Genomic DNA, 23846 nt, shown 5'->3' with positions numbered 1-23846 from the left:
GAGATGTGGCAAGTGGAAAGACAACTTGCAGGAAGGCAGAGCTTTGAACATCATGCATGGTTCTTTGGCCCAAGGAACCAGAAGCATCTTGTCCAGAACAGTACGGCAGGGCACACCACAGTTGTAGGGACTTCAGCATAGCCAAATTTAGTCTCCTGGTCCGCTCCTAGTTTATGGTGTTCCTTGATAGCAGGTACTGCTCAAGCAAGGACTTAAATGTTTTCATGTATGGGGAGCCCAGTGTGCAAATATTTGCTTGCCTCTTGCAAACTGTTTTGCAGAAGTGTAGAACTAAGGCATTAGACTTGATGCCAGAAGCCAGGAAAACTGGGGGTCACTTTCTGTACTTCCCTACACAGCTTCCCACCGATGTGAGAATGTGAGAAAAAGTTGCTGAATTCCTGCAGAAGCTGTGCCACAGCCAGGGAAGATGTGCTGACCTCAGGGTCAGACACCTTACAGACATTCTCACCACCACTGAATCTGGTATTTGGTGCTGTCTCTGCTGATTTCCAGTTCCACTGCTTTCCTTCTCATCCCCTGCTTTTTAAAACACTGCTGGTTAAAATCAGGCCATAACTTTGCCAATGCTTCAGGAAAATGATCACTCACAAGTCCTTCCTGGGGAGCCAAGAAATTATTTAGGTGGATAAGAGTTAGGTGGAATATTGGTGATCAGCATTCATTTTCCACAAGGGAGTGAAGGGAAGTGCCATTTGAAGCACAGGACTGAATTCAGTGAGTGGTGAATGCCCACATTTCAGTGGGCTTACTGTGTAAGCTCCTCAGTGTCACTGTTTATTCAATGTAACTAACAGAAAGAGAAATTTAGATTTAATCATAAGTCTAATGATTATTGTAATTTGTTCCATTATTAGTTTGTGTGCTTACTCTTTTTTTTTTTTAATATATAATATCTTTTCCTTCAGTAGAAGATTTGAGAGCGAGCCAAAGCATCCTAAAAATTTGCTTTATTGTATTATGGACTTTTAAAAATAGGAGTCAGAGGTGCTAGTAACAGAAAATCCTAGAGATGTGTTTGTTCAGTTTTTCTGAAGGAAATTATTTAGCAAGCAGAGGAACATTTGTCTTGCGTGATGCTTATCAGAGAAGACAGAATTAAAAAGGAAAAAAAAAATTAGCCATTGAAAAAAAAGCGTCTGATTACATACAACATGTTCTGCCAGATATTCTGAGACAGCACCAGAAGGCACCACATTTCAAGTGGCAACAACATGTCATGGAAATATCTGAAAAGTCTCCTTTGCAGAAAAAGGGTTGTTTACTGTGCACTTGTTATCAAGCTGGCTTGTTTGTTTTTACCTTAATTCCCCCATTCTTCAGTCACTAGGTACATTTTTGACTTGTCAGATGGAGTCTGATTTTTCAGTGGTTTAAGGACATAAACAAACAAGAACGTGTCCAGAGAAGGGCAATGAAGCTGGTGAGGGGCCTGGAACACAAACCCTATGAGGAGAGGCTGAGGGAGCTGGGGTTGTTTAGCCTGGAGAAGAGGAGGCTCAGGGGAGACCTCATTGCTGTCTACAACTACCTGAGGGGAGGTTGTAGGCAGGTGGGGGTTGGTCTCTTCTCCCAGGCAACCAGCAGCAGAACAAGAGGACACAGTCTCAAGTTGTGCCAGGGGAAGTATAGGCTGGATGTTAGGAGGAAGTTCTTCACAGAGGGAGTGATTGCCTATTGGAATGGGCTGCCCAGGGAGGTGGTGGAGTCACCATCACTGGAGACGTTCAAGAGAGGACTGGATGAGGCACTTAGTGCAATGGTCTAGTTGATTGCTTAGGGTTGGGTGATAGGTTGGACTGGATGATCCTGGAGGTCTCTTCCCACCTGGTTGATTCTATGATTCTATAATGTATTTTTTGAAAACTAGATATATTTTAAAAGAGTGAATTCCTCCAGCAGAGACATTGGGCTCATTGATTCATGTTGACTTCAGTCCCTTGTTCTCATGCACAGAAATCGACAACAAAAATATTTCAACAGCTTCTTCACTTGTGGTGCTGGTGGTGGTGAATTTAATAGGCTGATTTAAAGGAAGATACAGAGTGTCTGGAGATGGAGTAAGGAAAGGGTTTGTGTTGTTTATTCCCCAGCATGGCTCACTTGACTGATGTAGGCTTTCCGCATATCCTCGGGCGTATTCCTTAGCATGTTTGTGCTTGAGTGCCCTGTCTGCAAATGGGATAATAATATTTCTTTCTGTCTATTTAGAAGGTAATTCCCCTGTGACAGAAACTGGGTCTTACAACATGCTGCTACAGAATCCACCAGTATGTTCCACTAATCATGGCTCTTTAAATTGGTGGTAAAAGCCAACTTGAACAAGTATGAAAAATTAAATGTCGATTCTTCAGCTGAAAGCTCAGTACAAAGTAATTTTACATCTTTGAACAAGTGCTTTTCATCTTCTTGGCAAATGGCCTCACTGGTCAAAATCTGACAGATTTGGCAAAGTCTGTTAACATCACCTTTGAACAAAAAAAGCTCTGGAGCCAAACAGAAGGTGTTTTGAATATCGGGTATCGGAGCCAAGCAGAAGGTATTTTGAATATAGGGTGTTCTGCTACACATATAGGATTTCCTTGAGATATATAGATTGGGGCAGGAGGAAAACGAGAGAAGGAGGAATCACTGAAGTTCTGAAACAGCCTATTTTCTGATCTCCAGCAATTATTCTTGCTCTCCTATTTCTCCATACCTAAACGAGGGCAAGCCATAAAACAGTTTCACTCAGGTGGTGTGTCTGTTGAGCTCCAGAAAAAAACCCTTCCAGGGTTTAAGCTGGCACTCAGTAGCACTTCAGAATACTCTGTATCATGAAAAGGGCTGTCTGTGATGGGAAGAGGCTGGAAAGGGAGCTGATTTCACCGTTCTTCATATGCAGAGTTGCATAAGGATGTGATGAGACTGCTAGGATGAAGAACTTGGTGGAAGAGTCTGAGGACGAGACCAGCAGAGGAAATCAATAGAGATGGAGTTGGCCCACAAAGAGTTGGCCACAGAATGGGAAGAAAAAATGGGAAGAATGGTAGACAGGAGAAAAAGACACATTTTACAGGATTTTTACATTGGTAGCTCAGTTCTCATGTCTGAGGGCGATGAACTGCTGAATCTTCTCCGTTATACCTTACATAATGAAATGACAGTGCTGAGGCAAGAAGTTGTAGGCTGAGAAAACAGAGTTTTGCCACAGCCATGACAGTGATTTCAGCAAGCTGTGACATTTGAAAACACAGACAGACTAGTCTGTCCTTTACTAGCAGTAGTGATGCCCCGTTATGTTTAATGGGTAGCCATGGTCAGTAGCTGAGTGTCAATCAAAACCGTAAGGGAAGCTTCAACTGTTGGGGCATCTTGGAAATATGAAGAAATGTGGCAATTTGGTGGTAGGATTGCATGAAAAAGAGAATGGGGAAAGGCAATCATCTTCTTTAAAGAAATTCATGTCCCCAAAAAGCTTTTAGCTGAACAAAGAATGTTTATGTATCTGTGAAAAGCTCCACTGACAGGACCTTGCTGTATGAACAGCACTGATTTAAAACACTACCTTCCTTCTAGCACTGGAAATATAGAAGATGATGTGAGTGTTCTAAAGGGCCACTTTGCTGGTTAGATGCTGATCCCACATTATTTTTCATTCATTTCAGTCACCACCAAGGGATCAGAACATGGCATCTTGAAGAGCCAAACGCTGGACAGCCAGCAACAGAGAGTTTATTGCCACCAGACCAGTTCTGATGGTTCAAGGAAGAATGGCACATCTCACATCAATGAAGAGCAAACCTATCACTGTCCTCAGGATGTACCTGCATTGTACAGGTAAGTGCAGGGTGACTAAACCACTCTGGGCACCAAAATCATGGATCCACGTGTATATGTGCTTGTTTAAACCTACTTTCAGTGTTTCGGTCCTATACTGCAATCTCAGTTGTTCAAACTACTCTGAAGTACTGAATCTTTTTAATCTTGTCATCTCACAGTCTCAGACATCTGGCAAACTCCATCTGTGCTACAGAACTGTGCTATTTCAAGGTCATGCATTTCAGTAAAGAATTCCTGGTGTGTTTTGCTCCTGTTTGGATTCAGAGTTCTATGAATCAACCAGACTGTTCCCTGCATCTGGCTGAGGGACAGAAATGCTGGGCCAGTGAATTCTAGAAAAATCACATCAGAAAATTAATCCATGGGAACAGGTCATGAAGGGTAAAGAGAAACAGAAATGAGGCTGCAAGTGAGTGGCCTTACAAAAAGTGAGTCTGTAGGAAATAGCGGAGTTGGCAGTTTGCTAAAGAGATGCTGCAAAGCACATGCACACACCACCTTAGCACGAAAGCAGGACAGGGATTTTAGTAAGACCAGAGTGCCTCAATCATTAGCACTCCTTTGATCTCAGCATAAGAAGGACACATGCAGAAAATGAAATGTAGGTCATCATACTAAGGAGTTATACTGAAATGGTAATACAAGCTTTTATCGTGGAAATTACACCCTAAGTTAGCAAGAGAACTAAAATGCAAGGCAGGATATGTCTGGAAGTATGTAAGTAAGAAGAGTCTGCTGTAGCTCAGGTGGTGTGCAATAGCAAGGAAAGAGAGAAAGTGCCAAGTAAAGTAAATATTTGGTTTCTTTCTATCTTCTCAGATACATTTAACCAAGATCAAGTAACCACAAATTATTGTCTATATAGACCGATGCTTGTGCTGTTCCTGAATCGAGTTCTCTCTTTTTTGAACTTTTCTTTCATTCTAGTGGTCACTCAGAAGGCTTGTTTTCTCCCCCAGCATGCAGCTCCTAGAAATGCAGGACCTGTGCTTGCTTGGTTCACCATCTAGCTTATTACTGAAATATTTAATAATACTAGATTATGTCAGGTCTTCTGGATAGTTGTGTGGTACTATCCTCAGTTTGACAATGAACCACTGAAAATCACCCAGTCCAGTATTTCCAGCTGCCCTGGTCTTGCTTTAGTGCTGCCATCTAACACAACATGGGGAGCTAGCCTGTTCATGAGGACATTGTGAAAGACAGTATCTGAAGCTTTACTACAATCAAGATATAGAACACATACTGCTTCCTCCTACTCAAATGCCTGTTAATGGATCATAGGAGAAAAATATTTTGATTTGACACAATTCCTTCTTGGAGAAGAACATATTGGTTGTCAGTTACCTCCTTATTTTCTTCCAGCTATTTACAAATAGTTTGATTACTTGTTTTAATGATCCTTTTTATTTTTTTTTCTTTCCAGAAAATGAGATTTGAGTGACTGATATAATTCTCTACTCTTCCTTTTCCCCCTTTCTAAAATATTTATCCTCTTCAGTCTCCTGGTCTTCTCACCCATCTTCTGTTGAGTGCTAAGGGTAGCCACCAAATGGCTCAGAGACTGCTCACTATGTCCTTTATAAAACCTGTTGCCAGGCCCATCTGATTTAGCTCAACCAACCTAAGAAACTTCTCACCATTTCTTTCTCTATTCAAGCCCAACTATCACAATAAGTGGATTTAGAAGAGCAGTAATGGTGTAGAAGTTCCGTGTGAGTTCTGGAAACAGGGCTTTGACATCATAGCTCTTTCGGCAGCACTGTCTTACCAACTCCAGGACAGCAACAGAAGCCAGCTAAGATGTGCTCACAAACCCTCAGGTTTTTTATAAGGCAGAGGTTTCTTGGGGCAGCTGGTAAAAGCTAACTGCCTCTTTCCATTTTGGGGGCAGCAGGATCATGCATGAACAAAAGGCATGTAAAAATCTGGCTGTTCCCAAGCATGAGATTCAGAGGCTGGTTTGGGTATCCAGGCATTTCCTACACAAGAACCATCTTTTTATTCTCTTGCCTGTCTCTCAAGACTGTGTGGGAACAGCATAAACGTAAGAAAGCAAATGGGCTTATGAGCGTCAGGGGAAAATAAGTTTCTTACATCCTGTGTGAGGGGAAAGGAAACCAACAGTGTTTAGCCTTTTTGGTAGCGAAGAAACCCCCCCCAGTTTCTGTGTCTCATGCAGAGCAGAGGCTCTGGTTGGCCTGTGGTACATGAAGTGGCTGTGTGCATCGATTAAGGTCAGTTTTCTGGCCAAGGAAATCCAGATGGGGTTTGCAGGATTGTTTTTCACAGCACTGAAGGTTCATTCCCATGTGAAGCCCCTCAGCCTGTGGAGGTTATGGGTGCAGTGGATTCAGCTGCCAAGCACCATCATGCTGGAGGGGGCTCCCCTGCTGTAGGACATGAGAGGCAGCTTGCTGGGGTGTGAATGTGAGCCTGGCAGGTTGCAAATCCCTCAGACTGTCCTCATGCATGTGGCATGTGCACCATTGGGCTGCTCAGCGAGACAAGCAGGTGTTACCTCAGCTCTCAATCCTGAATTTAGCACTCATGGCCTCACTGCAGCCAGTCAGGAGCTGCAGGGCTCTGTGGCCCTGGGGACACGTTCCGGTGCTGCATGGTAGCTGCTTGCTCCTGAGAGACAGCGCTCAGCACATCTTGTGTTGGGAAATCATGGATACAGTTGTCTGCCATGGTATGGGCACTGTGACACAACCTCCTCTGGCAAAGTCTGGCGTTTCCCTATCCTTCCAGACCAGGGACAGGTCTCAGAAGATGCCATGAGGACTCCTGTCATAGTCTTGGGCAGCTCTCTGCAACATGAACAGTGACTGAGGGCACGTGTGAGGCTCACTGGCCTCCAGGAATGAAGGCATCATGCTTCCTAGTGCAGCATGGGCTCTGCTCTGGAGGGCCCTCAGGCTGGAGGGCTGCTGTGTGTCGCAACCAGTGGCTGTACCCCTAGTTACTCACTGTATCTGGAATGAGGCCAGGAAAGGTGTACTCTCCTTTCTACTACAGTCAGGGTCTTCTTGCAAGTAGTGCTTTAGAGGTGATTTGTGGACAAATTTCCTTTTGGGCTTGCTTTCACATTTTGGGGTCTAAAGGTCTAAAAGGTACTAGTTTCTTTCCTGCTTCTTTTTTTTTTTTATCCTAGCATTATCATGAAATATATTTTTACATATGCTTTTGGTATATAAAAATATATAATATCTGGCTATATGTGGGAAAAACATAATCAAGATTGGATTGCTCCTGACTGATGCTGGTATATTCTCTAAAACAATGAATCCTCCCACTTGTTAATTGCACAGTGCAGTTATATAAGTGTTAGGGGAAACAGATACCATCATAAACGTAAGCAAGCTTGTCTAAAAAGCCTATTTATACACAGTCTATTTTACTCTCTTATTTTGGGATGTTATTGTTTTGTAATTACTGGGTATAACCATATCTAAATTCCTAAAATAATCATGGTAATTAATAAACATTGACAAGCTCATCTAACAAATTGCAGAGAAAGCAAAAGTAGGGGGGCATAGTTTTTCTTCCTTTGTACATCAATTTCCACTCTCAGAGAAAGTGACATGTTTTGAAGTGCTTACTGCAGTCTGCTGGAATAGGTAGATACAAAAATAGATGAAGATTTACAAAAAGCTGTAGGTGCTTGGCTGAAAATAGGTTTATTTCTTACTCAGAAACTGGTAAGTCTGTCTGAGGAAAAAAATGGCTTATCTTTTCTTCTGGTTTCTGGGTGCTCGTTTTAAGTGTAACAAATATTTCACATTTTTTGTTCAGACACAGCAAAAATTATTGCCTGTTTTATTCTGGGCTAGATTTTACATTCCTTTTCTCAAGGAAAATCAAATTGTTTATAACTTTTCTCCCAAACTTGTTTTATGGTTTCGAGAAAGCTGGTTTCCTCCTGTCTTCTTGTGGTCATCAATGGAATTCTTGGTGGGAACTGCAGCGCATGGTTCCCCTTAGGTCACCATACCCACATGGTATGAGGGTTGGTGTTTAAGGCCTATTTGAGCAAGGTAAATAAACAAGTGCCACTATTAGCTATGTAGATAATCCTAAATTAGTGGAATAACTCAGTGTTAAAGTTACCTACCACACTGACTTGTGTCCCAAAGCTTTTTGTGATTTTTTTTCCCTGTGATTAGTTTGTTAACAAGTTTTCTTTTAATTAAACTATTATGTTCTCACAGAGCACTTTTTAGCTTTCAATATGTCACTTACTTCATACTCGTCTTCTAACCTTCCAAACCCACATCTTTGCCAGACTGCCAATGTAAAATAAAGTTCTGGATCTTTCCCCCAAGCATTTCCTGAAATCTTTTTTCCCCCTGTCATTATATAAAGCGCTATGGTGCTCCTTCTTTCAAGCTTGCCATCTGGATGTCATTCTTGATTTTGTCTCTTTTTAAATATGCATATTCAGGCTAGACCTGAAATGACGCAGCTTCTTTCTGGGTAACAGTTCTAAAAGCTCTACTTTCTTTCCCAGGCATTTCATCAAAACTTTGGTCATATCTTCATCATCTCGGGTCTTGGTATTTCAAGTTCTTCCTCTCTGTTATGAAGTCTTGCATTTTCTACTTCCCTAGGGATATGCAAACTGGTGCAGCAAAACTCCTTTTCCTGGCTGACCATACAAATCCCCTTTTGAAACATCTTCCCCTACCACCTCCTATCAATCACGAGTTTCTCGTCTTCACCTTCTTGGGACCTCACCACGCAGTCTTTCCCAGGTTAGCTCATCCTGAAATGAAACTTGGAGTGTGTGGTATCCTCATCTCCATGTCTTTAATCACATGCAGACTCTTTGTCTCATGAAACCAAGTCTCACAGCTAGGGCTGCTCCTGACTAAAGACAAGGTGTTTGAAACTCTGTCAGGGCTCAGGGTACAGGGAGCACTTCCAGGGGCTGGCTCTGCTCTGGCTGCCCTGGTACACACCTCTAGAGGCTCCAGTTTCTGTCCATTGGCAGCACAGTGAGTACAAGACAACTGTTTCCACGTCTAAAATTACTATTATGCATAGATGTTTGAACACCTGAGGTTTTAGTCTATTAACATCTCTGTACTTGGGAACCAAGAAATCAGATATCCTGTTGCAATAGTTTACATAGAGATCAATGTTTCTTTAAACTCATTGAAAATCTGCTTTTCTTGTCACTGCCACTCTTGACAGTGCAGTTCAGTGGTTTCCATACTAGTAGCCAACTATAAGATCGTAACTATTTTTATTAAAAAACACCCAATACTCAATAAACTGGCAGCAGTTTCACTTCACCATAGTCTGTACTTTTAATTTTTCTTAAGCTAAGAAAACATAATTAAGAATCAGAAGACTTGTCCTGCTGGCTTAATACTCACACAGGTTCCTGATCCTGACAGTGGGCCAGTTAGTGACTTGTACACGAGAGCACTGGAACCAGGGCAGAAGTAAAGTAACCGGTTTCTCACAGTCAACCTGCCTTCAGGCTGCCAGAGTTTTAGAAACTTCCTGAGTCAAAACAGTGTCCCTGCTTACTGTGCTTAGTAGCTGCTTTATGCTCTTTGACTTTGCCTAACCTTTTGTCACTCAGATGCAGTTTTGTTTTCCACAGCCTCTTGAGGCAGCAGCTTCCACACTTTGATGATTGTCTGCAGAAAACAGTATCTCTTTTGGTTTGTTTAAATTTAAGGGTGCCCCTTAGTTCTCCTATTTCGAAACTTTCACTGTTCAACTTCTCTGTGCTGCTCAGGACTTTACAGACTTCTGTTATATCTCCCACTCACTTATCTCTTTTCCGAACTGGAAAATGTTAGGCTATGTGTTCTCTCCTGTGTGAGTTGTTCCTTATTTCTGATCTGCCAGGGCAACAAGGAAGTGGATGTGAAAAAAGCAGCTTATCATTACAGGAGAATACCAAGCCAACAGGGCTGAGTCCTGGAATTCCTTTTCCAAAACACAGTTGTGAATTCCAGTGACAAAGGGGCTCCTTCACCTCTCTCTGATACAATTGCCCCATTAACTCACAAGGTTTATTTCCTGGATGTCAAACACTCTGCCTCTCCACTGAGACAGAATGAGTGCTGAAAGATGTTACTCATTGTGTGGGTTTTGGTTTTAAGGTTTTGTTTTGTTTTAAGCAGAGAAATCCAGTGAAAGAATTGCAAAGTTCAGCATGACAAATTAAGAAATGGTGGAATTAAGGATGTGGGTACATCATTGATTTACCCCCATGTGTGTATCTGGTACCATCTTAGCTCTTAATTAGTTCCACACCCTTCTTTCCCTGTGGATCTCTGCTAGCTGCTGGGTCAGTGCTGACTGACTGGGCTGTTGTGACCAGAAGGTTCCTCCTTGTGGGACCCTCACCTTGTTTTGTGCAGAGCCAAAATGTGTGTGCAGTGCAGAAAGCTTGGGTTTATTGGGCAAATAAGCAGAAGGTTCCCTGGATTGCCTCCCCACACACCCCCAGTGCTGTGCAAGGCAAGTCCCTTCAGCAGATTTCATGTATGGCAACTACTTCTGGTGTTATTTGCAAGGTAGGAACATACTGGACAGTAAATTATGACCCAGATACATAGATCATCACAGCAGTAGCCTTTCCCCAAGAGAGGTAGCAGAGGTATGGAGGACCAACGGGACTGCAACTACAGTCCTCTGACTATGTATGTACGAGGATAAACACGGGGCTGTGACACTCGGAGACAGGGTGGCCTTGATCTAAAAGGCCTAAGTGGGTGGGAAACCCATTCCTGGTCACATGAAGACCTGATGAAGAGTAAAGAAGGGTTAAAGTCTCTGTCTTTTTTCCCCCCGTGTCCCTCCCGGTGAATCTGTATCTGACATTAATGACGCTTTAGTTTTAAACCCCTCTGTGCCTTGGCTAGACATCTCAATTTAGGAGCAGCAACACCTCCCTCCCACCTACTGGGTACTCAAAGTGACTCAGTGCCCGCAATGAAGCACCCGGCGGCGGAAGGCCGGGAGCCAACGAGGAGGAGAGAGGAGACCCCAGAGGCTACAGACACAGGGGAACTGAGCCGAGAAGCCGGACCGGAGCACTCTCCTGCTCGCAGGGCCTCCGCAGAACAGCTGAGGGGCAGTGCCACAGGCCTCGCCTCCTCATGAATATATGTGCACTGCATTAGCCTAGCGCTGGGAATACCCCGCCCCATCATGCATATGCTGGCCCGCATTAGCTTAGAGCCGGTGATGCCCCGCCCACTAATAAATAAGCGAGCACTATTAGCATAGAGATGAGGCGGGCCCCGCCCCCCGGCGGCCATTTGTAGCCGCGGCTCCCTGGCTGCGGGGGCGGGCGGTGCTCGTCCGTTCGGCGCTGCCGCACCGCACCGTGCGGCGGGGCTGCCGGCGGAGCGCAAGGGCGGCGGCGAGGCCTTGCGGCTCCTAAGCATCGGAGTGCCAAGGAAGCGGAGGAGGGCGGGAGGCTGAGAGGCGCCGGACCCTGCGGCGCTGCCGCGATCGGCTCCGCTCGGCTCCCCGATGGCCGCGGGCTGCAGGGACGGCCCGGGGCAGGAGAAGTACCGGCTGGTGGTGGTGGGCGGCGGCGGCGTGGGCAAGTCGGCGCTCACTATCCAGTTCATCCAGGTGAAGGGGCGCGGCGTCTAAGGGGGAACCGCGCCACCCGGTCGCGGCGCCGGGGCCTGGGCGCTGCCTGGCACGCAGCGCGGGGGGGGTGTCGGGGCCGGCGCGGCGGGCGGCAGCTCCCGGAGGCGCCGCGGGCTGGTGGCGGCGGGGCTGCCGGGCGGGGAAGCGGGAAGCCAGGGGCGGGGAGGTAGCAACGTGACCTTGGGGGCCTGGGGCAGCGGTTGGGGTGCGGCACCCCGGGGCGGTGCGAGACCCCGGGAAGGTTCTGGAGGGCGGGAAGGGCGGACGCCAGCTCCGGCCCGCAGCGGGCCTCCGCCGCGCTGCGCGGCTCCCGAGCCTGGCGCCGCCCGGTCGGGGCGCCAGGCGCCGGGGTCGCGGGGTGGCCGAGGTGCTGGAACCGGCGGCTTTCCCCAGTGGCGCGGCCGAGTCCGGCTCCGCGCTCCGCCCGGGAAGCGGCAGTCGCGGTAATCGGCCGAGGGAGCAGTGACACTTGGCGTCCAGCTCCGAAATAGCTGTCCCGGGGCTGAGCTGCGCCTGTGGTGTTGGCCGGCGAGGGGCTGTTGCGGCCCCCCGGAGGGGAGAAGTCTTTGTAAGTGGAGCGGGTCCGCTGAGCAGCCAGCGCCCACGGCCCCTGGGCCCTTGGCTGTTGATGGTTCAACTTCTAGATAATTGAACTTTTTAAATCCATGTTCCAGTAAAAAGCGTGATAAAATAGGTGATGTAAACTGTGCAGTATTAGTCAGACGAGAGGGTCGTTTTTTACTGTTCTGCCACTAATGCAGCTATACCTCTTTATTTGTTCTCTGCCCTGTTGCTCTCAGCTCGTGTACCGGTGTTCCTCATCCACTTGTGCTGTTTGTGGTGGAAGGAGGAGGCAACTGCTTACGTTCCTCTTGCTAGCATTGCCGGTGGCAGATCTGGAGAGAATGACTTTGTTTTTCTTTAATTCCACCGTAATACTCTACCTACCCTTAAGACAGACTGTTAGGCGGCAAGGCAAACCTGTCCTTAAATGCTTAGGGCAATGGTACTCTCAAATAATACTTTGTTAGGACAGGTGATCTGATAGCAAACAGAATATTTATGTTTTGAGATTTTCTTCAACAATGCATGCATCTCTGTGCTCCTTGGCATTAACCGTGTGTTGAGAACTTAAGCTCTGCAGCATATCTTTCTACATAGTTTCTGAGTATCTATGTAGACAACAGCACTTTCAGAATCTGCATTAAGAACTGGATAACTAAATGTGTGGTATATCCAGTACTGTACAGGATGTTACAGTAACTGACACTTCAGGAGAATGAGTTCTTTGGAAATCAGCTTAAATGGTGCGTGTGAGGTGGATCAGAAATACTGTTGTAGAGGTGCTGTGGGATAGCTGGTCAGGGACTGGTGAGATACTGATGTGCTGCTGTTTGAAGGTGATGGGGGCTGGAATAATTGCAGTCCTCTCAGCCTGTGGATCAAACTTATGATTGCTTGTATAAGGAAATAATTAATTACTGTGGTTGACTGAAACTGGTTTAGAGTGGCTTTCACTCAAACACGGTACTGCCTCTTTAGGTGATATTGCCTGCATCTTCATCTGGACATCTAAATTGGTTGTGACAGTAATGTGTGCAACTGGATGTGGCTTCAGGTCTGAGATGCTGCTGTCTTGGAAAATGTTGCTAAAAGGGTCCCTGGAGGCCCTAGCCATGTTAAAGGCTTCTGGGTAATTTTGACTCCACCATAAATAAATCAATCTGTAATTTTTTATTAAAAACAAAAGGAAGATTAAAAAAAAAAAGTACAGAGCACACCTGATGCTGTGAGATGTTAATTTATTTTAACATCAGTAAGGTTTTCCCAAGTGCTGGATAAGTTAAATATTTGAGTGCTGGTAGAAATGAATTCTTTAACCCAAAAGCTTGAGCTATGCCCCTGTAGAAATAAAATGTTTGGCTCAATTGCTGTGACTTGACACCTGTCTTTCAGCAAGTGTCTGCAAAAGAGGAACCTGTGCCTGCTTTGTCGCATCTAAAGATCTCTTCAAATTAATAGCACAAAAAGAAATAGCTCACTTTGAAATAATGTTGAGGGAGCAGCAATGTAGTGTTAAGCTGACATGTTGAGGGTGAATTTTTCTAAACAACTTACTGTCAGCTTGTATTAAGTTATCTACATCTTTTTGCCCTCCCAGCTGCTTTATCTTGAAGTTAAATCTTGCAGCCACAAAGTGGCGTTTAGCAGAAAACTCAACCTTTTGACAAAAAAAAAAAAGTAGCTGGGAGATAAAGACCTTCTGAGCAGAATCTCAGGTACTGTAGAGAAGAGTTTTATATTGTTTCCACCCTTGCTGTGTAGTTACAAGCAATGAGAGGTGAGGCTTGGTGTATTATTTATATACCACAGTACCTTCCTGAGTTCTTCAAGCTATGATGTTATCAAGTGTGCGCAATGCCATGCAGCCACTCACGTAGTTTCTGTATGGCAAGTGCATTGCCAGATGGGTTGTTTTTATTTTGAGACGGCATAGAAATGGCTCAAAATTGTTTTAAAATTGATTACAAACAAGTCACATGCTTAATTTTTGGAATTTCTTCGGATTAAGTGGCAAACTTGTAGTTGCCTTCAGCAAAACATGGATCAGCACTAGCTCTCTCCACATGACAAATCTTCATGTCAGTGAAGGATTTAAATTCTTCTTTGCTTCTTTGTTGCTTGTGTTTAAAATACGGCTGTCACCAACTCAGTTCTGAAGCTTAAAAAGGAAAGGTTCTTCTTACAGATACTAGCAAATATTTCCACATTTGGTCTTGCTTTCTTATAATCTTTTATTTAATTTTTCAGTTAGTCAGTACTCAAATAGAGATACTACTCTTACTTCAGTGCTGCTCATTATTTTCCAGTAAACAAGAATATTATGGTGCTAGGATATGGGAAAGCATGTGCCATGACTTGCTTTGTGTTTTTGAATGATGAAGAGGGATAAATCTTTGAAAATGGGGAAACTCTTCCTTCATTTCAGATGAAATAAATGAGAACAAGAGGAATGAGGATATAAGAAGAACCGGTCCATCTTCTTTCCGCTGCCAGCTCTCTGGGATTTGTGCACAGCACATCCCTTTCCAGCCTTGTTTAGGTGTTGGTGGGGAAACAGAGCATTCATTCTTACAAGAGTAGTACTGGCTGAGGTTGGGCTCTTATTGTGGCAGTGATCAGCATGGCTCCTGTGTGCGAGCGTATCAGTTCCTAAAGATTGTTGTGCCTGTATCTGAGCTGAGACAACAACGTTTTTGTAAAGAGACTGAGCAAGCAAGCCCATGTCATACAATGAAAGCTCTTTCATGTACTGGGTTCAGCATTGTTGTGCCAATTAGTTAGTGCAGTGGGAATGGTATATGAAGTGTAACTGACCGCTTGTATATAATTGCTTGCGGTCTTTGGGTTCGCTTGTCAGAAGTTCATTTAACAACTTGGAGAAACTTTAGAGTACAAATTAGCAGATGAAAGCTTTCAGTGGTTAGATAACTTGTGTGTTCCTCAAAATTCTTCCTCTAGGGAGATAAACACAGCTCAATATTGCTGTTGGTGGGCCAGGATTTCATCCTGGAAATATCAAATCATTTCCTTTAAATCAGGATATGATATATGAACTTACTGCTGTCGAGTCTGTGCACAGTTGAGACGGGAAGTGAAGATGTTTTAATTGTAGAGGAGAACTTGGTCACAGCTATAAAATTTAGGAAAGCAGCAGAGAGTGCTAGTTCAACGTTATGCCATTATTTAGAACTGCAAGTGATAGAACTAAACATTCCTTCTATTATTTAAAACATACACAAACAATCCATCACGCTCACATCCCAAGAGGCAGAAAACTTTTAAAATGCTTTGCAGCCAGTTAACTGGCCCCTTAGCAGGGTGAGGTATTTGGGAGTATGAGCTGTGCAGAGCACACAGCTGTTGCCACAATAGCTTTTCTCCAGCTGTCATGCAGAGGTCTGTCACAAAATACCCCACATTCCCTTCTAACTCAGCCCTTTGTAGTATTCAGGTTTCCTTGGTCAAAGGGAGTACAGCCTAGCAAATACCTAATCACCCTCTGTTTTTTGGGTTTTGCTTTTTTTTTTTTTTTTTTTGGGCATTCTGCATTTGCCACTTCATGCCTTTTTTTTTTTTTTATTTCTGTTAAACTGAACAATGTATAGCTAGTTCTTGCTAGTGCAAGAAAGCCACTAATGTTTTATTCTTTCAAATCTGCTCCATAAAATAATGGATGCTTTTGATCAGAGCTGTTAAAAATTATTTGTCACACTGTTTTTCCTCTTCATAGAACTGTAGCTGTTGTTTTATGACATTGACGTGTATATTTTTGCATACAGAGTAGACGTTGGTGACTTACAAGATTGTATTAGTTAATAAATGTCGCTAGAACCTTGAGAGGGTATTGACTGGATGTAATTCAGTGTGGCTGAGTTGAGCTTAGTTTGTCAGTCAGCCTCATGTTAACCCTGGTAATGTGTGGACATGTTTGAAACTGCTAAAACACATTGTGTATATAAAGTGTAATTGTATGCAGGTGTTCAGTGTTCTTTTGTTTGTTTGGGGGTGGTGGTGGTGTTTACTCATTTCATGCTGTGTTTGCAAGCATGATTTTTACTGCCTAATTTGCGAAATATCAGAACTTGTTACTTTAGGAAAAGTATTGTAGGAACTGAACTTACTGCTCTAATAAGTAGCAAAATGATTTGGATGTATTGATTTGTTGACTCTTCAAATGTTAGTATCAGACAGTTGTCTGAAGGCAAGCATATATGACTTGCAGATGGGTGGTGAGCAGCTGTTTCAGACTTGTTTTCCCTCCTTTTACTTTTCCAAGCTGATACTTTCACGGGACTGTTAATTCTCATTAATTAGCAATAAAGCTGAAGGTGAGTTCTCTCAAAGTATCTTTTATCTTTGATATATCTGTTGGGCAAGATAAATAGCTGCTTCTGAGTTTTCTGGTAAAGCTCTGAAATACAGGAGTAAAGCAGATTGAAAAGCAACAACTGAAAGTGCAGCTGGTGTTCCACAGGCCCTGATGTCTTCATGTACCACTTTTGTTTGCTAGACTTGGGGGGTTGTGCAAATCCCTTTGCAGTTCCTAGGTACTCTGACTAACTGTTTCTGACCGTCAACAAAAATGTTCTTCAAGTAAGCACATAAGAAATCAAAGGCCTAAAATGCCACGAATTCCAGGGAGCAGATTCATGCAGGGCTACACTAGTGCTGATTTGCTTATGTTTTGATAAAGTGTGGGGCCTCCTTGCCCTAACTGGTACACTGTAATGCAAGGTGGCAAAACACAGTTTAGGAGAGTGAGCCACTGATTGTTGGCATCTGTTGAGGTTAAAGGTGGGAAATAAAAATCCTAATCAAAACAAAGCACTTGTGATGCAGTCACCTGGAATAATAAGGGCTGCTTGTTACACTTCTTGTGAAACTTGAGCTGCTTGGCTCCCTGCTTCCTAGAGCACTGCTACCAAACAAAAGATTTGTCTCGCTCTGCTTAGTTGTAGATCTACAGCCTGGAAAATTTAGTAGATGACTTCAGGCTTAACTTGCAGGCAAGAAGGAAGGAGTGGTTTGCATGTTAGTGCTCTGGTAGAGCTAGCAATGGCATAATGCACCGTAACTTAGCCAGCAGGGATGCGGCGGATTCATGTCTGGTGTAGGATTGAACTGAGCTGGCTTCATAAATTTGGAGTAGTGCTTAAATTGAGAAACAGATCATTCCAGTTTTGAGGAATTTACAAGCCTTTCCCAAAGTGAAATTCCTTTGGGATAACCACAGTGCAGTCATAAGGCACCTTTCCACATGTTAACCCCTAGCAGCAGTTGCTTTTATATAGCAAGTAAATATTGATGTACCTTTTGGTTATCAGGTTGTCTTCTACTGCCACTTGCACAAGGAGTGCTGGCACAGCTTCCCAGATTATTGGCCGACATGCCCTTTGCACTCTTGGGGATGAATAGGCAGCCGCTGGCCCATAGCCCTGTTCCTCCTTCCCATGCTAGAGGGAGAGGCTCCTGCTTCTGGTTTTGGCTGAAGCTCTGAATTCCAATATGCAGTAGTGGTGGTGGAGGGGTGGCTCTTGTAAGTAGAACCCTTTTATTCAGAGCATTTTGAAGGACCTGAATAGCTCATGTTTGTATACCTTATGCAACCTGTCTGCATTTGCCAGAAGTGTTACCAGCACTGAAAATTATGTGACTGACCTCCTTTTTTATGTACCTGAAAATAAATACCAGCTCTGTGAAGTGAAATGTAACAGGCTTCTGGCTAGCTAGTAGGAAGATAGGAAGGTCTGCAAAAAAACTATATTAGTCATTGTCCAAGTCTAGACTGAGACAAGTGGATAACTTCTCCATTGATTCTGATGGTTCAGGTGGCTTAACTCCCCTCATTTGGTATTCTTATCTTCAAATATGACTGTAAGCATTATTGAAGGAACATGTAATGTCCAGGTAGAAGCAACACTTACTATAAATGTGTTCTGTTCCAAGAAGTACATCAAACCAGCGCTAAAACTGAAGTCATGCCTATAACTGCTCCTTCAAAAAAAAAATTACTGTTTTTAATATATTTAACTTCCCATTTTATTTTTTTGTATAACATGTCCAAAGATTTCTGGATGCAACTTTAACAAACCAAGACAAACTTGAACTGAAAGGATTGACTGGGGTCCAGATTGAAAAACCTAATTATAAATAATGCCAACAAGCAATGGTGGATAGTAGTTGGTAGTCTGTTACTACAAATTCAGTTGAGTTGGATCCCAGAGTCTTCTGTTCTCTCCCATTTTTATGTTCTCTCCTGCAGCTTAAGTGTGGTGTGGGATAGCCTGTAAGGCACTTTGTGAGAACAGGTAACACACAAGAAAACATTTCATTCCTCTTGTTACACCTTTATTACTTGAAATAGATGACAGACAGAAAGGATGTTTACTTAATCCGTTTGCTTTGTCTTTTCTTATTCTCTGACAATGACACACTGTGCTTACACTTGTTAGTCACATCCCAGTGTGTAAACTGCCTGATAACACAGTACTGCTTCTAGATGGAGTTTCCATGAGGTTAAAATTATTCTTTTACTTTATTTTTTTAATAGGTGGTTGTTTCTAAGAGGACTGGCGGGAATGCACTGCATGGGCTGTTCATGGTTAAGTTAAAGGTGGTCACGTACTCCTGTTTGATCTTGCGACTAATCAAGCATTGTGTGCAAAGGCTGCCCTTCATTAAAGTGAGGTCAGGGGTTCTTATCTGCTGCTGGAAAGGGAAAGGCTGGAGAACTTGCAATTTAGCTGTCCTTAAGTATATGCAGAGCCTCAAACCTGAGCTGGGTGGGGGTTGCTGGGGAGGGCTGTAGTGCAGTTCTTCAGTTAGGTGCGCAACTGCCATAAGCTCTCCTTACAGGTGGAGATCTTGTTGAAAGATTAAGTTTGGTGGTAAACTTTTGTAACGTAGAAATGTGTTTGCACAAAAGCTCACAAAGGACTGAAAAGGAGAAGGTGCCTCTGGAAGAGGCTTGTGTGGAGCTCCCCAAAACCATGATGGAAAGCAAGGGCTCTGCTGAAGCCATTGCAGGTCAAAGTGGCATGCTGGTGTGGCTGGAGAAACTGAAAGGTCTGGACAGTGAGGGCAAGTTGATCATCTGTGTGATTTTTAGAAGGGGCAGCCACTGGGGGGAAGCACAAGGCTTGGGAAATGTTTTTTGCTCTTCAAGTCTGAAGAAACAGGGCTTTGCTGTAACTGAAAGTTTAATTTGATGTGCCATAGTACTACCAGTAAGGAAAAACACTCAGAAGCTCCTCACTCTGCCACAGCAATTCACCACTCCAGCTATTTACTCCAGCTAGTTCACTGGAACCCCACAAGCCATCTGAGTTAAAAATAACCAGGGAATGTTTTCAGCTGGGATCGGTTACCCTGTCTGTCTCACTGTGCGGCCCTGCAAACAGCTTCATCTGCCAGTCCTGCTCCTTCTGCCAGACCTGCACCAGCCTCTCAGCTCTGTCCAGAAAGTAAACTGTAGTTTCTGGTGAATCTAGATAAGAGTGAGTTCAGATGGTAGGAATGTATGCAGAGGGGCACTACTAAAGAAAGCATAAAGTACTAGCTGCTAGGACTAGTGTGCATTAATAATTAACTAGATGTTAGCACTGACACACAAAACTGCTACAGTTCAAGCAAAAAAATGTATAACAGTAATGGCTAGAGTACTCTACAGAGATCCTGATGCAGAAGGCTTATGAGAAGCATAATTTCCCAGCAGATTAACCTTAGCTGTACACATATTCATAACCATCAAGTGTGTCACTTTCCTCAAGTCTAAGCCAGAAAAACTTGGGCTTCCACACAGTTTGCAAGGAAATGGTATTTTCCAGCCCTGGTCTGAGTATTCTGTAACTGCAATGATACAATCTATTGAGTCACTAGTTACATATGGTAGGAAAGGAGAAATTTTAAAATCACTACAGGTGATTTTACCAATGTGAGATTTGCTCAGTTTGTACCACAGGGCATTTTCAGCATTCCTCATTTTAGCAGATACAAATCTTTAAACCTGCAAGCGAATCTCGATGTTTTGTGTCTTACATAGTAGGTATCCCATGAAGTGGTAGAATGCTGGTGATTGTGTGAAAAATCCACCATCTTTGGGTAGAAAAGTGCTACGTTTCTTCTGTTACTAGACTTTGGCAAGGTAAGTAAGTGTGTACTGCTTGAGGTAGGAGGTTTCTAAATTGCATGTTCTTAATAGTTATTATTTCTGTGTTTATCTCTCCCTTTATGAAGGTTCTTTAAAGTCATATGTGAAAAGTAGGTATTGATAATAAACTTGTACATGCTGCCAACTCTACTACTTAGGAAGAAGAGCCTGTTAAAAATGCATCGATGTTTTCCTCTGCTAGCTCAGTAAGCAGTCTTCATTAACAAACCCAAATAAAGTAACAGTGATGTATTTAAAAGGATTCTGGCACTGCATGACCCAGCATTACTAAGAATGCAGTTATGAGTGTATGTGAACTTTGTCCTGCAATTTCATTTCCAATTTGTCTTTAAGTCCTCCACAAACATACTATCCTTGCTCTTGCATCTTCTTCTCCTGCCTCTTCCCAGACCCCTAACAATGTTATCTGAATCTTGACCACGTGTCCTGATTATGATTTCCAAGATGCAGATGCTGTATTATTTTGATTTCCCATACTCTGACTTCCTTTAACTGATGTTCTTCCTCTTTGTGAACTGAATTCTTGCCCTGCTGAGAGTTCTCACTCAACTTTTGAGATCCTTCTTGGGGACGTGAAATATCAGGGATGATACCTTCCTGCGCTCAGCAGCGCTTCTGTATTGTTGCAATGAATTCAGAAAACTTTGTTGTAATGTTTGAAACCATTTCCACGCCCTCAAGTTTGAAAGTGAACTGTGAGGCCAAAAGCCAGCTTGGTACACAAGGAAGGTGAAACAACTGTGTAGGTTAAGCCAAATGTATCTTGCCTTACTGTCTGAGAATATTTAAATGAGACCTTTCAGACCATGGGGAGAGATGCTCCATCTCTGTAGGGCTGAGGTGTATGTGGTGGGGTAGGGTTTTTTTTTGTTTGTTTGTTTCTAGTAATGGAGTGTTCTGCGTGTGACATCCAGTGGGTGGACTACATTGAATATCCTGCCTTGCTGCTTTTAATGCTGGCTCTTAATAGGTGCTCACCAACTAACAGTGCTGTTGACTGCTTAGCATTTGATTCACATGCTTAGGTTTCTGGCTCTTTCAAGTCCAGTGTCTCTTCCTTTAAACTATGTGGAAAGGCATACTAACCCACTGTACATCTTGTGTATGGTTTAACTACTTCTCTAGATTTTGGGGCAGTATTATTTCATGTTGTACAAGTGATACTACCAGCTGCTGAAGTACAAAGTCTTAAACCTCTCATCTTGTTAGGTTGCTGCAGTAACTGAATGTGTATGTTGAATTCCATACCTGGATTATGAAAGGATTGATCATCTGGAGGTACTCTAGAATCATCAGAAGGGAATTGGGCTGCTCACTGTAACTCTTTGACCATGATTTTTAACATTAAACATTAAAAGAAAAGGAGTCTTCCGCCGACAGGATAATTTAAGATGCTTCTGCTTGTAGCAGTTGTGCAGTTCCTAACTGGTTCTGTCAAATTGCTTCAGCCATCAAGGTGATGCTGTTAAAGTAATCACAAAAACTCAGGTAAAGTTCTCTGAAGTTGATATGGAGCTGAGACCTGTGCACAGGTAGAACAAGTCATGGAGGGATGGCACAAGCAGCAGCTTCTGCAGCAGGTTAGCCACTGAAGATGTGTGTACGACTACATGAAGCCTTGTGCAACGAGGGGGAAGTTCCAGCTCTGCTCAAGAGGAGGGAGAATGAGACTTAAGAGTGGTTGCTCTTATGGTGTAGAGCAAACACAAGAATTGCAAAATGCCTCCTGTGTATGATACTGATGAGTGAGTCCTGTTACCCAATCAGGGGATTGATCAATTGATGTGCTTCTGACTTTAGACTTCAGATCTGCTGATGGAGCAGGAAGTTTGATTTCTTTTGGGTTCATCTGGAAATGTTAAGGCCCCTCTGAGGCTTTGAGCTGCAGTAGGTGTCTGTGCATTTCTCAGACCACAAGGGCTGAAAGCTAGTTCACTACCTGTCAGTAGGTTAGCTTTTGATCTCCTTGAGTGTTAGTTCTGAGAGCATTACTCTGTGTGAGGAGACATTTTCAGATTGTGTCGTACTTGGAAGAAGCATGTTTAAAACCTGGAAAATTTCTGAATTTCCTTTATCTGTGGCCTGAATGTACTAACAGAAAACATTTTGTCTCCTTTGGGGTTTCTGCTTTGTTTCTGGTTTGTTGGAAAGGTATACCTTTGATGCACACATCTCAAATTCTTTGAATTTAAAAAAAGACAAAACAAAGCTCAGCTTTTGAGGTAGTTAAAAACCTTGTGTGCTATCTCAAAGTTTTTTGCACCCATTGGAACAGATATACTGTGTTTCAGGTAACCAAAGGAGTTGTTAATGGTTGGTGTTTTCTTTTTTTTCTATGAAAGGAGTTTTTAATCATGTGTATTCTACAAAGATTAATGAAATTCACTAATATTTATAAGTTTGAAATTGCCCAATATCAATGTTGGTAGGACTGGAGGGAAAAAGAGCCTCAGAACTGAAGTAGTCAACTTCCTTGTCCCAGTATTATCTGCCTTCTTCCTAGTAAGTTACATTCCACACATTTTTAATAGTGGCTTCCCCTCCTCCATAGCTGCTTTGACTTGTTTTGTGGGAGGATTTGAATATTTCAGCTGATAACACCAGAATTTCTTCTCCTAAAAAAGGAAGATGGCAATAAAATTGTTCACTTTGAGTAGAATTTGAAAATAGTCTGACCTGTGCTGACTGGATGGCTGGGATTTTAAAATCTGAGTTAGGGATTTTAAAATCTGAGTTAGGGATTTTGCTCAGGGTTTAAGAATTTTGGATATTTCTAGCTTAAGACCTAAAATTGCACCTTGAAATTCTGTGTTCTCTGCATTTCTTCAATTTACAGAGGCTCTGAAGGAAATAAACAAAAGCTCTGCATCTCTTGAGGTGATCTGGAAAAGGCAGTGGCTGGCTGCCCCCCTGTGTGAGGGAAGGTGGTCATCTGGAAGAATTTGTTCAGGGTGATTGCAGAAGATGAATAATTTAAGGTGCAGCCACTTGCTTCAGACTAGGTAATTGAGGCTGAGTTTTCTAACAGCTGAACAGCTTATCTTAAGAGTTTAAAATTTCCTGCAGGGCATGTACTTTTAGTTAGCTGGTTTGTACATGAGGACTTCCTTGCCAGTTGAGTAGCCTGAGAAATGTAAAAGTATGTCAGCTTTTCCCCAGTGTTAGCAGTCATTATGAGATGCTACTATGATTGCCTAACACTATTTGGCTAGGTGTTTATCATCTTTCTGTAACTTATTCACTGAATGGATTTTGCTACTCCCACCTTCTCCTAAATCTAGAAAATGTGGATTGTAGTTAGTGAAGGCAACCTGTGCTGCTTGATTCTGCTGGGCAGCCTGCCATGTGTATGCTGGTTTTATCACTGACTATACACCTTTCTGTTGGAGCCCTTTGGCAGGTTCCACACTAGCACTTTTAAGTGTATGCTGTCACAAAGCAGTGGCTGCCTGCTCTCCTAGCAGTGGACTACCATAGTGATTCACAGGAAGGTATCCCCAGGTTTGTTTGCGTGTCTTACCTTCAAGATCTGACAATCATTTCCTAAACCTGAAGCATGTAGGCAGTCAGTGCCAAAACATATTTGAAGAGGACTTTGTTGTTGGCTTGGTTTCTGAAGGGAAAAAAAAAGTGATCC

General features: G+C 43.2%; 1 protein-coding gene across 1 annotated transcript in view; it reads left to right on the top strand.

Annotated features, from left to right (window-relative positions):
* Window positions 1–11349: 11349 nt before the first annotated feature.
* The window catches only part of RRAS2 (RAS related 2), a 45664-nt gene continuing 33167 nt past the window's right edge, over window positions 11350–23846 (top strand). The window contains exon 1 of the mRNA XM_054390697.1: window positions 11350–11454. Within this exon, the coding sequence (XP_054246672.1) occupies window positions 11350–11454 (105 nt within the window). The remainder of the gene's footprint in view (window positions 11455–23846) is intronic.

Source organism: Indicator indicator, chromosome 21 (assembly GCF_027791375.1).
Source record: "Indicator indicator isolate 239-I01 chromosome 21, UM_Iind_1.1, whole genome shotgun sequence".
In the NCBI taxonomy this organism is placed as follows: Eukaryota; Metazoa; Chordata; class Aves; order Piciformes; family Indicatoridae; genus Indicator; species Indicator indicator.
This window is presented reverse-complemented; position numbering and strand designations above follow the sequence as displayed.